Source organism: Scardinius erythrophthalmus, assembly GCF_964197995.2.
Source record: "Scardinius erythrophthalmus genome assembly, chromosome: 5".
Lineage (NCBI taxonomy): Eukaryota > Metazoa > Chordata > Actinopteri > Cypriniformes > Leuciscidae > Scardinius > Scardinius erythrophthalmus.
The window spans coordinates 13,841,232-13,856,617 of record NC_138225.1 but is presented as its reverse complement, the minus strand read 5'-3'; the positions used below and the strand labels follow the sequence as shown (position 1 = coordinate 13,856,617).

General features: G+C 39.5%; 2 protein-coding genes across 2 annotated transcripts in view; one reads left to right on the top strand and one right to left on the bottom strand.

The window, feature by feature from the left end:
- The window catches only part of tenm1 (teneurin transmembrane protein 1), a 176,975-nt gene extending 166,204 nt beyond the window's left edge, over window positions 1-10,771 (top strand). Inside the window, exons 28-32 of the mRNA XM_081367090.1 lie at window positions 1,010-1,300; window positions 1,879-2,269; window positions 3,497-4,717; window positions 7,300-7,442; window positions 7,919-10,771. Of these exons, the coding sequence (XP_081223216.1) occupies window positions 1,010-1,300; window positions 1,879-2,269; window positions 3,497-4,717; window positions 7,300-7,442; window positions 7,919-8,680 (2,808 nt within the window). The 3' untranslated portion in view covers window positions 8,681-10,771. The remainder of the gene's footprint in view (window positions 1-1,009; window positions 1,301-1,878; window positions 2,270-3,496; window positions 4,718-7,299; window positions 7,443-7,918) is intronic.
- Window positions 10,772-11,291: 520 nt separating this feature from the next.
- Window positions 11,292-14,222, bottom strand: sh2d1aa (SH2 domain containing 1A duplicate a). Its single transcript, XM_081367091.1, has 3 exons — window positions 14,031-14,222; window positions 12,593-12,656; window positions 11,292-11,842 (listed from the first exon to the last, which is right to left on the bottom strand). Exons 1-3 carry the CDS (start codon window positions 14,165-14,167, stop codon window positions 11,720-11,722), a joined length of 324 nt encoding a protein of 107 aa, XP_081223217.1. The 5' UTR covers window positions 14,168-14,222; the 3' UTR covers window positions 11,292-11,719.
- Between the last annotated feature and the right edge of the window lie 1,164 nt (window positions 14,223-15,386).

The window sequence follows — 15,386 nt, the reverse complement described above, 5'->3', positions numbered from 1 at the left end:
GCCACTTTCTCACTGTCACTCATTCAGTGACAGGCAAAGAGACAATGAGCTGCCAGTGCAGAGTGCATTTTGAACCTGACCCGAGATTTTTTCAATCTGACACAGTGGACAGTGCTTCATTCCATTCAAAGTCATATGTGGATGATTCGAAGTTGGAAAATCTGACTATACAGTACTTGATGAATGGAAGGCAGCATAAGTAGTCTGCCACTGTGCAGTATTATTAGGTCCAAACTGAATTGCATTTTACTTTGGGTTTCCAAATATGATATAACCATATTTTGCATGTGTTTGTAAATTGGTTTATTCTAATTATGCTCACAGAATTACTCTGGTCACAAGGGGCATGTATGTTAGTACAATTAATTGTAAAACTCAGGACCAGCTCAGCGAGCAATCTGTTTTCTTTACTCAACTCTTCTCATTGCAAGGTTTTATAATGATACAGGGATCACTGAATTAATGTTATTGGCCTAATTCCACCCTGCATGCGTTATTTGCGGTGTTCCCATTTACTTTTAAGATATTTTTTACTGAATATTGCATGCAAGGTCTCAGTTGGATGTTTTCCCCATTTGCCTAATTTCTAATTTGTTAGTGGACGCCACACCTCGATGCTGTAAAGGGCAGCCGGCTCAATTACTGATTCTAATATATTTAGCCAAATTCTAACAGGCATCTCTACAGGACATTATCTTTTTATGGGAGCAAAATCTTCTTGAAGGTCCAGACTCTCACAGTGGTAGACGGCCAAACCATATCATCTGCAAAGAGCTGGAAATTGATCTAGGAATGATCACAGAGTGAAATCAGGAGCTTCAATTCAATTGTCAATTCATTGATGTATATGCTGAATAATGTTGGCCATAACTGCAACCCTGTCTCCCTCTGTGCCCCTGAGAAAGAAATGTTCTTCTTTTATTGCCAGTTTTATTGCACACGTTTCTGTGTACTTTGATGTAATAAGATCATAAGTTTTACCTTCTTTCTTCTTGCTTCTCTCGCTCAGGCTCACAACAGGAATGTGTTGTCTATAGACTATAGTCAAGAGAGTCGGGTTGGGAAGATCTATGATGACCATCGCAAGTTCACTCTGCGCGTTCAGTACGATGACAAGGGCAGGCCTGTGCTCTGGACCCCCAGTAAATACAATCAAGTGCAAGTATCGTACTCGAGCGAAGGTCTGGTCACCAGCATACAGAGAGGCAACTGGACCGAGCGTAGGGACTACGATAACGGACGCATCATCACACGGACCTGGGCCAATGGGAAAATCTGGAGCTACACTTTTCTGGAAAAGGTATGTACTGTATGTGTGTCAGAGATGGGGCTATGCCTGTGTGAATCAAAAAAAAAAAAAACTGCCCCAGGTTGTATTTGACCCCAAAATGAGAAGAAAGAACTTGTTTTATTTTGTTTTTAATTACTACTTTTTTTATTATTATTAATTGTTATTGATAACTTATAACTTGTAAATTGTTATTGATAACTTATTGATATACTATAATGCAAAATATCTCACTCTCTTTACTATAATAATAAAAAATATATAAATTTATTTAACTGTGTAAAATGTATTTGTAAAAAGTATTTAACAAGTATTTATTTTTAATTCTTTTTTTTCAGATTTGTTTTTCAATTTATACAATTTTGAATGCACAGAAAAATACTAACTTTTGAGAATAATGGGAATGAAAAAAAATTATATCATTTCTGGATATAAGAATTTGGTTTTTTTTAAAGCAAAATAAAATTTGATTTTGTTTATTTCTTTTTTTAATTGGGGGGTGAAATGCAACATGTTCATGAGATTCTGGTACTGTACATGTTTAAGTCTCTCTCTGTCCTCTATTTTTTTCTGGTTCTTCTCCTTCTCAGTCTGTTCAGCTGTTGTTACACAGTCAGCGGCGCTATACATTTGAGTACGATCAGACAGACTGTCTGCTGTCAGTCACCCTCCCCAGCATGGTGAGACACAGCCTGCAGACCTCTCTATCTGTGGGCTACTACCGAAACACCTACACCCCACCCGACTCACCCACCTCCTGCTTCACGCAAGACTACGCCCACGATGGGCGCCTGCTCCAGAGCCTGTACCTGGGCACAGGCAGGCATGTAATCTATAAATACAGCCGAGTGGCCCGGCTGGCTGAGATCCTCTATGATTCAACACTTATTACCTTCACCTACGACGAGGCAACAGGTGCTGTTAAAACCATCCACCTGATGCATGAAGGATTCGTTTGCACCATCCGCTACAGACAGACAGGTAAGAGCAGCACAAAAACAATGTTATCTGACAGACACATTGACAGTAGGGCTGATTGGTGTGACCAAAATGGTATATCACAGTATGAGTAATTTTACATTATGGTATATATATATATTTTATTTTGTGTGTGTGTGTGTGTGTGTGTGTGTGTTTGTGTGTGTGTGTGTGTGTGTGTGTGTGTGTGTGTGTGTGTGTGTGTGTGTGTGTGTGTGTGTGTGTGTGTGTGTGTGTGTGTGTGTGTGTGTGTGTGTGTGTGTGTGTGTGTGTGTGTGTGTGTGTATCAAAAACAAACACGAGTGTAGCCCAATTCCCAAACAAATGACTCCTTTGAGTCAATTATTTTTAGTGACTCAACAACACAGTCCTTTCAGTGTAGTTTGATTCCCAAACAAATGATTCTTATGAGTTGATTCTATTTTAGTGAATCAAACTGTCTGGTTGTTTAGTTGTGATTAAAATGATCTGATCATATGGTTAATGGAATTACAATTACATTTCAAAATATTTATTTCTTAAACTAAACATTAAAGGGTTAAATTCTTTACGATTCCAATTCTTATTCATGCTTTAATTATGTTTGCTGTAAATTCACCATAAAGTGGTTTCTTTTTTAATAACCATGTGGTGCCCTTTTTGATTACTCCTAATTAATTATATTAAAAATGACACATACTGTACTCTATTAGCTATGCAAATATGTCTACCATAGTATAAGCGGCATTTCTGCCATCACATTTTATGTACTGTCATACCATACCAATCAGCTGTAATTTAAAGAAAGCCAGGTAATACGATTTTCCATACATTTATCAAGTTTTGCTGTAGCCAGTAACCAGGTGAAATGCTTACTTAAATTAGCAAAGAGACAGGTATCACCATGGCATCTTTGCACAAATAAACAGGTGAGGTGATAATCCCGTGAGACAGAGAGACAAGTAAGATGTGTGAGCAGTTAGACAGGTAAACAGGTTGTACTCTTGCACCAATAAACATACAGGCTGACATTTAATCTTCCTCTTGTCACTTCGCTTTCAATCCCCTACTGCTTGGCTGATCTAAAAGCGCTTTGAATCAGAATCAGTCGTCTGACAGTGGGGGAGTTCATCCAATCTCACACTATGGCGAAGCTGACTCTTGTTTTACCTAACCTCTGTGTGGCTCTCTGCTAACTTCTCATCTTATTTTTTTTTATTTTCTCTTTTTCTCTCTATTTCTTGGATTCAGGTCCTCTGGTGAGTAGACAAATATATCGTTTCAGCGAAGAAGGATTGGTTAATGCTCGCTTCGACTACAGCTACAACAACTTCAGAGTCACCAGCATGCAAGCTATGATCAACGAAACACCACTTCCGATTGACCTCTACCGCTACGTGGACGTGTCGGGACGAATCGAGCAGTTCGGGAAGTTCAGCGTTATCAACTACGACCTGAACCAGGTCATCACCACACATGCCATGAAGCACACTAAAATCTTCAACCCAACCGGGCAAGTAATCGAGGTTCAGTATGAGATTCTGAAATCCATCGCCTACTGGATGACACTGCAGTACGACAGCATGGGACGTGTCATAAACTGTGATATTCGCATCGGTGTTGACAGCAACATCACGCGCTATGCGTACGAGTATGATGCAGATGGGCAGTTGCAGACAGTCGCCATAAATGACCGCCCACAGTGGCGTTACAGCTACGACCTAAACGGAAACATTAACTTACTGAGTCACGGTAACAGTGCACGTTTGACACCGCTACGCTATGATCTCCGTGACCGCATCACACGCCTTGGAGAGATCCAGTACCGCACCGATGAGGACGGGTTCTTGCGTCTCCGTGGCAATCTTCTCTTTGATTACGGTTCAAATGGACTACTTTTGGGCGCCTACGACCGGGACAGTGGACAGAGGATGTGGTACCGTTACGATGGGCTCGGGAGGAGAGTGGCCAGCCGTAGTAGTGATGGAGCACAGCTGCAGTTCTTCTACGCTGATCTGATGGAACCGACACGGGTGACGCACCTGTACAACCACAGTAGTGCGGAGATCACTTCCCTCTATTATGACCTTCAAGGACACCTCATCGCCATGGAGATGAGCAGCGGCGAGGAATTCTATATAGCATGTGACAATGCTGGAACTCCTCTTGCAGTTTTCAGTAGTCGCGGCCACGTGGTGAAGGAAATTCGGTACACACCGTATGGAGACGTTTACCGAGATTCCAACCCCACCTTTCCTCTTGTCTTTGGCTTTCAGGGTGGTCTCTATGATTCTTTCACACGGTTGGTGCATCTCGGTCGACGCGACTATGACGTGGTAGCTGGAAGATGGACGACTCCCAATCACGAATTGTGGGCAGAGCTGAGTGTGAATCCCAAGCCATTTAATTTGTATTCATTTAGGAACAATTATCCTCTGGGAAACTTACAGGATGTAACCAAGTTCACAACAGGTAAGAAAAAAGTTCTGTGACTAATTAAGTTTTTTGAATGTACAGTACTTGCTAAAGTTAGATAAAACAGAAATATAATTATCAGAGAATCGTTTCCCTAACTGGCTAGGCACTTCAACTTGGAAAGTCCTATATGATCAGATTCACTTGTACTTTATGTAGAAATTAGAAGCAGGGGGGCGATAGCCAGTCAAGTGAAATAAATGTCATGCTTTTGGTATGGCTTTGTGAGCTGTGATTGTGCTTTTATTCCAGTGACATTTCCCTAAGGGGAGATGAACAGCTGAGAAATAGCACATGGCAGAGCTGAGATTCATTAGTTATAGCTAAAGCAACGTGCTGTAGACTAATTACTAGGACAGTCTCCCTCAAGCTAACTAGGGTCAAGTGTCTTGCTCGAGGCTAGTTTGGCATTAGAACAAGGTCTTCATAAACCCAGGGTCAACACCATTTTAGAGAGGCTCTACTGTTTCAGTGATTGCAAAAGGGATGTGCAAAACAAAAAGGTTTGTTCAGTATGTACAGTAAATGTGTTCAATACATCAATCCCATATGTCTCACTGAATCCAGGGGAATTCTGACTCATGCTAAATGTTTTTGTCACACTTTTGCCATACGTGGGGTTTTAGAAATAGAACTCTCACTTTAAATTTTGAGCACTGACCAGCCATGGGCATATATACTGTGCATTAACACAGCGTCAAAATTTGCTCTGGCTGCCCTGTCACTAACGCCATAGAAAGATTCGTGGACGCTCTGACGCTATGACGTAGATGGAATGCTTGGTCTTTTTTTTAACTTTATTTAAAGGGGCCACAAAGCAAACAAGCATGTTGATTATTATATGTGCAGACTGACCACAAGTAGGGTGCAAGTTAACCTCATGGAATATTTTAAATGTCAAAGTAAGAAATTGATCCAATAAACGAAATAAACCAATCAAAAGCCATTTGTGTGGTGTGGCTTTTGTGTTTATGGTTAAGTGTTAGTCTAATTTGCATTCCCGCTGAAAAACAAGCGTTTTAGCGCAAAAATGTTGCCTATAAATAGTGTTGCGCACCTTCTTATCAAATTTACATGATCAACCTCTCCTCCATTTTGCTTGGGAACTAATGTGGTCGGAACCAAAGTTTACAGGACTGCGTTCTCTGGAATCCTCTCAAGCGGAGGACTTCTACATTCCGATTGGATGCCGCCGAACCACGTCATAGCTCATTACCATAAAGTTGACCTGACTTCAACCCTCCTCGACACCCACATCACCCAAGACGCGCCGCGCCGCTTCTCGCCGGAGATCACCACCGGCTCACATTGAAAATGAATGACTTCCGGTCACTTTGACGCTATCGCCGGTGGCGGTGTGAATGCACAGTAATACAAAGGATGCAAATACTTGCAGGTTTCTTGCCAAAAAGAGAAAATTAAAGGAAGAAGGTGATGAATAAAGATAAAATTGCTAATTATTTTTTCATTACAATAGGCTAAATGACTGTCCTATCCACAACCTATGCATTTGTCAAAGCCACACATTTTACCATGGTTACCCTGTCTAAATTTTTATGTAGTTTTGAGAATAAGTGGATTTACTGAAAGACTAAACTGAAAGTTTAAGAAAAGTTAAAATGCTAGAAAAAATTATTCACAATTTACACACATTCATTCTTAATCTTATGCCTAATATGCTGAAAATTGTTCCGGTTGAGTTGTTTACAGTCCTGGATAGTACTGTCGGTCGTTTAACATTTCTATCGCTTCACAGTTTAGCTACCTACTTACATCTTAAATCTCACTTTTGACCATTAAAAGTTAAGCGTTCTGCTGGAATTCCCATGCCCGCTTTTTTATTGGATTGTACGTCTCAGTTTCACTGTTAGAGCACTTGAGAAAGTTGGTTATCTTGGCGTTGTACAGTATATTTGCTGCACCAAAGAACAGTTATTGCCAGAGGAGAACTGGCCCCCGACTGAGCCTGGGTTCTCCCAAGGTTTTTTTTTCTCCATTAGGTCACCTGATGGAGTTTTAGGACACCATTAGGTCACTTGATGGAGTTTTTCGGTTCCTTGCCACTGTTGCCTTTGGCTTGCTCACTGTTGCCTTTGGCTTGCTATTTTGGGGATATTTAATTTTATTTTATCAATCAATAAATTCCACTAGAAACAAACCTTGTTGTATTATTTTAATTTAATACTGTGAAGCTGCTTTGATACAATCTGTATTGTGAAAAGCGCTATACAAATATACTTGACTTGAGTTGACTTATTATTAGTAAATTATGTAGCGACTTTTATTATATACCTCAGGTGAAAAAAACAGAGGTTCAGACCTTGGGGGCCTCAATGATTGGTACGGCTAGGGACGCATTCACACTGCATTCAATTTTTTGTAGCTGACTTGTCTTTTATGTAGCTCAGTATTTTCTGTAATATTGCATTCACATGAGCAGAACAGTTCCTTATGTAGTCTACTACACTAAGGTTTCTGAGAATTTCTGTTGCAAGTTCTAAAACTGTAAGGCATTCTTTATAAAAGCTAAACAAAAATCTTAAATGGCTTTACAGTATTTTGCATCTGTTTCTGTACAGATATCAGTAGCTGGCTGCAGCTCTTTGGGTTCCAGCTTCATAATGTGGTTCCAGGGTTCCCCAAACCAAAGGTGGAGAACACAGAGCAAACATATGAGATGATGGCCACACAGATCCGCACACAAACCTGGGACACCAGCAAGGTAAGTTGAAGTTTCCCATAGCACAGCATTCATCGCCAACATAATTAGTCTATTTAGTCTAGTCTTAAATGAATAGTTTACCTAAAAAAATTATAATTTTCTTTTATTTTTATTAACTTTTTCTTGTCATCATCATTTGTCAAGTTTTGGAACAATAATGATAATAATGTTGGTCCAAACTCTGACCTTTTTTTCTCTTTTGAACTCAAAAGTGAAAATGAAAATGAATCAGGATTGGGGCTAAATTCCAATCTGACCAAAAAGCACCATAAAAGAATCTTAAAAGTATTATGCAAGTCATATGATAGATATCTCCTTGACACATTCATGAAAGTGGCAGCAATGTCCAATCCAACTCACCAACTCAATCCGGTCATGTGGGTTAATTTTTTGGTAAACTATTCCTTTAAGAGTTAATTTTGTGCACCAATCAAACAAGTGACTTATGATAACTATTTCATAACATCTCATCTCAGATTGTACTCGGCATCCAGTGTGACCTTCAGAAGCACTTGAAAAACTTTATTTCATTGGATCGCCTCCCCATGACGCCAGCCAATGGGAAAATTGGAGGTCGGCAGGGTCGCATGCCAATTTTCTCTGCCATTTCTTCAATTTTCGGCAAAGGTGTGAAATTTGCCGTCCGTGATGGAGTGGTGGCAACTGAGATAATCGGCGTGGCAAGCGAGGACAGCCGTCGTGTGGCGGCTGTGCTGAACGGTGCTTTATACCTGCGTGGCCTCCATTTCACAGTGGAAGGGCGTGACACACACTATTTTACCAAGGCCGGCCCACTTGAGGCAGATCTGGGAGTGGCCGGGGGCGGTGCCGGAGGCGGAGTCAGAGTGTTGGAGAACGGCGTAAACGTCTCTGTTTCCCAGATAAGTGCTATGGTTGGAGGGGAAATGCGGCGATTCGCTGACATTGTGCTCCAGCAGGGGGCGCTTAGCTTTAACATTCGCTACGGAGCATCGCCGGAGGAAGAACGCACACGTGTGCTGGAGGCGGCACGAATACGAGCTGTGCAAGGGGCATGGCTACGGGAGCAGAAAAGGGTCCTGGAGGGGGAGGGCGGAAGTTTGTCATGGACTGATAAAGAAAAGGATGAGCTTATTGCAGAGGGCCATGTCTCAGGGTATGATGGGTTCTACGCTCTGCCTGTTGAACAACACCCTGAGCTCGCAGACAGCCCCTTCAACATTCACCTGATCAGACATGTGGAAACTGGTCGCAGGTAACAGCGGCACTTCAGCACACCTCTACACGCCTACACACCCCTTTATACACTCCAAGCTACCACATATCTCTTCAGCTTTTTTTTTAGAACCCCCAACCAAACAAAGTGAGAAAGACTCTATTGCCTTTAAAATGTGACAAATGATGGTATTGATTTTGCATTTGTTGATGCACTCTTGGCAAGTTCAGATTCCTGTTTTTCGGTTTTGTTTGTTTCTTGTCCTTCTGTTCTACAGTGGCTTAACCGTTCTTACTAAAGAACAAGCCTTGCTTGCCAATCTGAAGGCACAGAGAATGATTCACCTGTGACTGTTCTAGACATACATTAAGGAGTCTTCATCTCTACACATGCTGATTCTCTCATTCGAGCGTGTACAGTAATCATTCGACTTGTCGAGTCAAACTGGTTATGGCATTAAACCGTGCAAACCTGAGGGGTTTCCTTGTGATTTCATTGAGCTTTGTTAAAGGTTTCCGAATTTTCAGTCGATTTGCATTCCAGGATTTGCGTAGAAGGCTTTCAGGGCCCTCGCAGTTCAGAATGACCTTCCAGAAACCCGACGTTTAAACAGAGATCTGGAACTGTCAAATTCACAACAGCATTCTGGATTCTCGGAGAATTATCTGACTCAAAAGTGTCACAAAACTTAACCCCTTAGCAGCAAGAGATTCACAGTGTTTGGAGTCTTGGCAAGAGCTCACCGCCATCTTGTGTTGTTTCTGCTTAATCAGTGTTGACGAAGCTGAGAGAATTACACCGCTGCTGTGGAAGACAAATTTGTTCTTTTTTTTGTTGTTGTTGCCAAAACTGTACAGTTTACTTTTCTTTTTTTTTTCCCAAAGTAGAAATAAAAAATAAAAAAATATGTATGTGGAAATTGTGCCTTCCTGGTCTGCTAGAAACGATCACATGAAACGGGCTTAGACATATTGTACATAATCAACTTCAGTATTTGTCACATGCCTTAGTTATATGCAATTATTTATTATTTTATTTTTGTTTTTTATTTATTTACGTTTGGGATTTGGCTTGCAGGAGCCAAAAACATGAATGCTAATGCCTGTGAGGTGAATTCTTGTAAACATACCCCAGGATTTATGGATTTATGCCACACAGTGGTCCCAGTTTACAGTTACAGTAATATGCTGCTCTTTTTTATTTATTGTCATGTGATTTCACTGTTTTTCTGTTGCTTTTGTTGCACTCTCAATGTGAAACTCACTTCACGTGTCTGTCATTTTGGTTTCTAAATGAGTGTCAAAGCTCCAATGTTTTGGATTTTTCCATTACTTTGACTGGTCATTTTCCTTTTTTCTGATCCCTCTCGAAACTAGAAGGAGGCTTGAGGAGGAAGATGTGTAAGGAAATGAAAGAATCACCTGCTAAAGAACGGTATTTTTGTCTTTTCCAAACTATTAAAGTCTGCAGCACTGTGGGTAGACGTTCTGTGTGTAGGACTCTTGATATGGACTTGTATATCATTAATGGACTATTGTAGACTGTTTATAGATACTGGACTATTTATACATGACACTCAAAAGAATTAGGAGTAAATGTATTTTCTTGTGAATTCTGTGGATATGCTGTACCATCAAGCTTTGTAATCTTAATCTGAGATATATATTTGCACTGAGTATAAGGTGAAGATAAATGCATTAGACTGAATTTTTAGAGTGTGCAAATATTTAACAGATTTGTGCGAGAGGTGCTCTAAAGGCACGTTATGTTTTCGATATTTTGCAGATGTTCATTTCAATTGAAGTATGATTACTTTGCACGAGGAAAAAAATTGTGGCAGAAATATTTTTCTTTTTATCTTAGTTTGCATCTTTGTCATAATCACAGTCATTGCTGAAGTGAAAAAGGAATATGTAATTTTTTTTATGATCAAATCATCTTCCTCTCTCAGAAGTCAAGTACTAAAAAAAACTTCAGTTTCCTCTCCTTGGCCAAACAAGTTCCTGTGGTGTATATTTGGCTGAAATAGGCCTTTATGTACACAGATTAATGCAGTTTGTTAAACATGCCTATTTAAAAACAAAGTACTTTGGGCAGTGGCCTTTTTATAAATAAAAATGCTAATTTAACCCTTTCTTCTGTGTTGCGAGTATTTGCACAGAACAGGTGAAGCACTTGTTCACTCCAGAGTGATTTATGATTCATTTGTAACCTTTATATCTTGCATTCGTTTCTCAAGAGGAATGATCATTCAAACACTGAGGCATCAATGTTTCAAATCAGTTCAAAGAATCATAAAGATTCAAATAGCACATTATCTCTTCTGCAAATATTTTTTTGTGACTGGAAAAAAAGTACATAATGCATATTATATATATTTTCTATAACATCAAAAAGGCTCTGAATTTCATTACAATAAATTCTTTGAAGTCAAAACAATTTTGTTTTTAACGTTAGTGATACTGTAGCATTGTTGCAAGAAGTGTTGGACAGAAACACTTGTTATCAAATATGACAAACTCTCATTACTAGACTGAAAATAAGATCTGGCTTTGTTCAAGGCCTATTTATCTCATGGGTTTCTCTGTAGTGATCTATAGATGGCTATCTGTATTTGCTGATGCTGTCTGAAGTGAGTATTGTTGAAACTAGTTCATTTAAGGTGGTTCTTTATTTAAAAAATCCTCTGAAAACAGTTGGCAGACTGACAATACACAGTCTTGTACAGAGATGTACAATATAACATACAGTAGGGAATAGATTTCATATATATTATAGCTGAGCATTTGTTGTTTATGCAAGTACTTTTATATTTGATATTGATATCGACTTGAAAGGTAACAACCATTATTTTATTTAAATTGAAATCATTAAATGCATTTCAATGGTTCCTCCTTCCTGATATACAGTATCTAATACACTTAAATAGTTTTTTTTTTTTTTTTACAATTTACAGCATTTTTACAAATTTTCTACAATTAACCCCACCTCTGTGTGCAAGGATATTTTCGCAGACATAGAAATACCCATGCATGCATTTACAGCAGGTAGAAACAGTGAGGTGTTTGTTTCAACTTGTGTGTTATTTTTTAGGTTTGTTCACAGGATACAGAAGAGGAACAGAGATGCCTTGGCCTGGGATCTTAAACGCAGCAATGAGGTTACTGGCGTTTCGAAAGAGTCGTTCCTTCATCCCAGGAGCCATCTGAAAATATAATTAAATAAAAATAAATAGTACTATACCTTATACATAATTTTTTATTGTACAATTTAATAGAAATGGTAATTCTAAGAAATAATATATGCAAACTTGTGGTACTACCATATGACCCATGCATGGAGAAAGATTTCTCTGAGTAAGAGTAAAATATAAATAAACTAAAAGAGCTGTGTGGGATTTTGCTTGTGTGCCTGGTGGTTAATGCTGATCAGTTACAGTAAGCACAAAGATATGAGATAAAACATCACTTTATGTTGCTCATTTTAAAGTGCCTGTTTTAATGTTATTTATATAAGGAACTGTTTTTGGTTTCATAGTGAACCAAAATGCAAATGTTTAGCAGCATCTCAAAGTGTGTTTGAGGTTTTTGCACATCGTGCCCTTCCTTAATGCATATGAAATGGGCTGTGTGGGTGATACTGAAAGAACAGATACACATTGGAAATTCTCTGCCTGTTAATTTGTGTGGTGAGCTATGAATACATGCAACACACTGACCACAAATAGAAAAGAAAAGAAAAACCACTGTGTACTCTGCAGTCAACAGTATATAGTGTAGTTCTCTTGTTTATAAAATACTGCAACAGTGGCATTAAATTTTGCTAGAAATGGTCACACATCATCACACACAACATAAGTTAAGACAGAAGTATCTGTTTTTACAAAATTAGATCTAGGCCTATATCCAGGTTTCACTTGAGGAAAGATACAAAGCTCTATTAAATCTCTTCGTACCTCTATTGTCCAGAGTCCATCCTTTTGTTTGAAAACTCTGTAGGTGTAAATCCATCCATCACACCTGGAGATTTACACACAGTTATTATTATGATATTATTCGCAGCATAATAGATAGTATAGAATAGTATTGTAGCTATTACACGCCTGTCTAGAATGCTTAAGACTGTAGCTGGTTGCATAAACTACTAAGACTAGTCTTGCAAGTCCATCCATCTTCCCTTATTCAACTCATTTGCAGGGTCCACTTCACACACATTTGATTTGGCACAGGTTTTTACACCCGATGCCCTTCCTGAAACATTCACACTCACACACACCCCTACATGCATCCAATCCACCTAACCCGCATGTCTTTGAGTTTGAACTGTGGGGGAAACCGGAGCACCCGGAGGAAACCCACGCTGACAGGGAAAACACGCAAACTCCACAGTCCATACAGAAAGGACTCCTGGCTCAGCCAGGGCGCGGACTCTTGCCGTGAGGCGACAGTGGTCAAGTGGTCATTTTTTCCTTCAAGACTGATCATCATTTTTTTAAGTAAAAATATTAAAGATGGATTGGTCTCATTAGAATCCAAAAGGTAAGACTGATTAGCCTTCCTAATTGCAAAGTTGGTCAGACTAGTCTAAGAGGCAATGGCTGCGTCCAAAATAGCATCCTCTCTTGAGTAGTTACTTATTTTGAACAAATAAAAAAAGTCTGTTCTCTGGGCTGCATCCGAAATCACATACTTCCCTATATAGTAGGTGAAAAACAGTATGTGACAAAAGAAGTATGAACGAATTCACAGTGATCATGAAAGATTGGACAAGTACCCAGATGACACTACTTCCAGCAAGATTCTGAAGTGTGCATTTGATGGACACTTTACTATCCCACGAGGCCACAGGAGACGATATACGAATGGCAGTGAAAGGACGCAACTGATGCTGGTGTGTCATGGCGAATGACATACCTGGTACATGATAATGACAACATGGCGAATGTCCCTAGTGAAAAAAAAATCTACACCAAAATGTAATTAAAAACACATTTATTTCATCCTAAGTATACTACAAATCTATTAACATATTTACTGACGTATCACTTGAGACTTACTGATATGAATATTATAATTAAACTTTATTTATAGTAGGCTACTTCTTTTTTGCACAATGCACATTTCTTAATATTAAGCCTAGAATGTGTTTTAATATCACTATTAGTAAGGATAGTATGATCTCTGTATAATCAGTCTTTAAATGCAAGATATAGAAAGTGTACCTAAAGTATATTTGCAGTAGATCCACTTCCACTTAGCACAATCAGAAAACAAACAAAAAAACACTATAGTTGATAACCACGCCACTGTTATGGTTTCTGCACACAACGCTACACACACGACATAGATGCAGTAATGTTACTCACAGCACACACACGCAGTAATGTTACTCACAGCACACACACGCAGTAAGACCCCGCGGAGCTCATGCTGTCTCTGATCAGATAGCTGCCATCTCTGCCCGCTTTATTCAGGATCTTTTCTGCTTGGCTCTTACTGATGGCTCCATGATACTCCGCCAAATCCTCCATTCTATCTCACTGTCTTTAGCAATTACACACTGACACCACAAGAGCTGACCTCGCTAAAGGAAGTCAAGAGAAGCTCTGAGTTAATGGAACTGATCCAGGATCAGATGTCAATGTGACACATTCGGACTGTTCTTAGAAACACTTACTATTCACCTTTATGCAGCAATTGCTATCGGTTTGAAATAGATTTCCTTTCAAAGAGCCATTTTATTATTCTAACTTCTGATAATTTATACATATATAGACGAATCAGTTTACCTGTTTCCCATGGTTTAAGAGCTTTATAACCTAACCACGTTAGTGCTGTTATGTAAATACATATTACTTATGCATGAAAACACGACCATTCGCAGCAACTTTAATAACTTGGTTTTCTCACATTTTAAAATTATGTTCCAAAATATCACCCCGTGAAACTGAGCATTTCAAACTCTTCACGTGAGTAATCTTTTGATATAATGTGGCCGAAAAAAAGTTAACTGACTAAAGTTTAAACTATGAAGTGTGGGATACTGCATTACACTACTGTGTCCACGCGGGGGCACTGCCGGTCCGTAGCAATGTTGTAACGACACTTTGAATTTTTTTTTTTTTTTCTCGAGTTAAAGGAGCTATGTGGAGGTTTTTACTTAAAAAAATCTTTAAGATAGAGTTTTAATTTGTACATGTATGGGCCAACCATGATGTAATAAAAAGAATGACACCTTGACTGTCCACCACGGTTGCCTCTAACAGCCTGCTGTAGGCTCAACTGTGTGGAGGAGTCGGGCCCGAATCGGCGCGAAAATTCACAAAATGTGACGTCATGCGCGTTCTTGTCTACTTGGGCTTACATCCGTACGGCACGGCAGCCATTATTAGTAAGCAGCGGCAATCGGTAGTGTTTTCAAATGGTGTTTTCTTACCTCAAACATTATGCTGGTGAATCTCGATGAGCCGTCAGTGGTTGCTACGGCAACCCTGGTTGATTTGGTCGTGCTCTATGAGCGACGCGTGTGCGCACCGAGAACGAGCATGAGACTGGCTGCAGTTCCTCTAACGGCCACTGGTGTCAGTAACCGTTAGAAATTTTAGAACCTACGCAATGCTCCTTTAAAAAGCCTGAATCTCCCATTTTTAGGTCTTTAAAGTGAAGAACACAATAACTATCTAATAACACATAGTAGACTATACATAATACACAGGGACTATAAGCAGCAGCTGCAACAATAAAGAGGTT

Excerpts from the sequence above, each read along its gene's own strand:
- sh2d1aa (XM_081367091.1), bottom strand. The coding sequence starts at position 14,167 with ATGGAGGATTTGGCGGAGTATCATGGAGCCATCAGTAAGAGCCAAGCA. Across the intron at positions 12,657-14,030 it reads TCTTACTGCGTGTGTGTGCT|GTGTGATGGATGGATTTACA; the intron begins GTGAGTAACATT and ends GTAAATCTCCAG. Across the intron at positions 11,843-12,592 it reads ATGGACTCTGGACAATAGAG|ATGGCTCCTGGGATGAAGGA; the intron begins GTACGAAGAGAT and ends TTATATTTTCAG.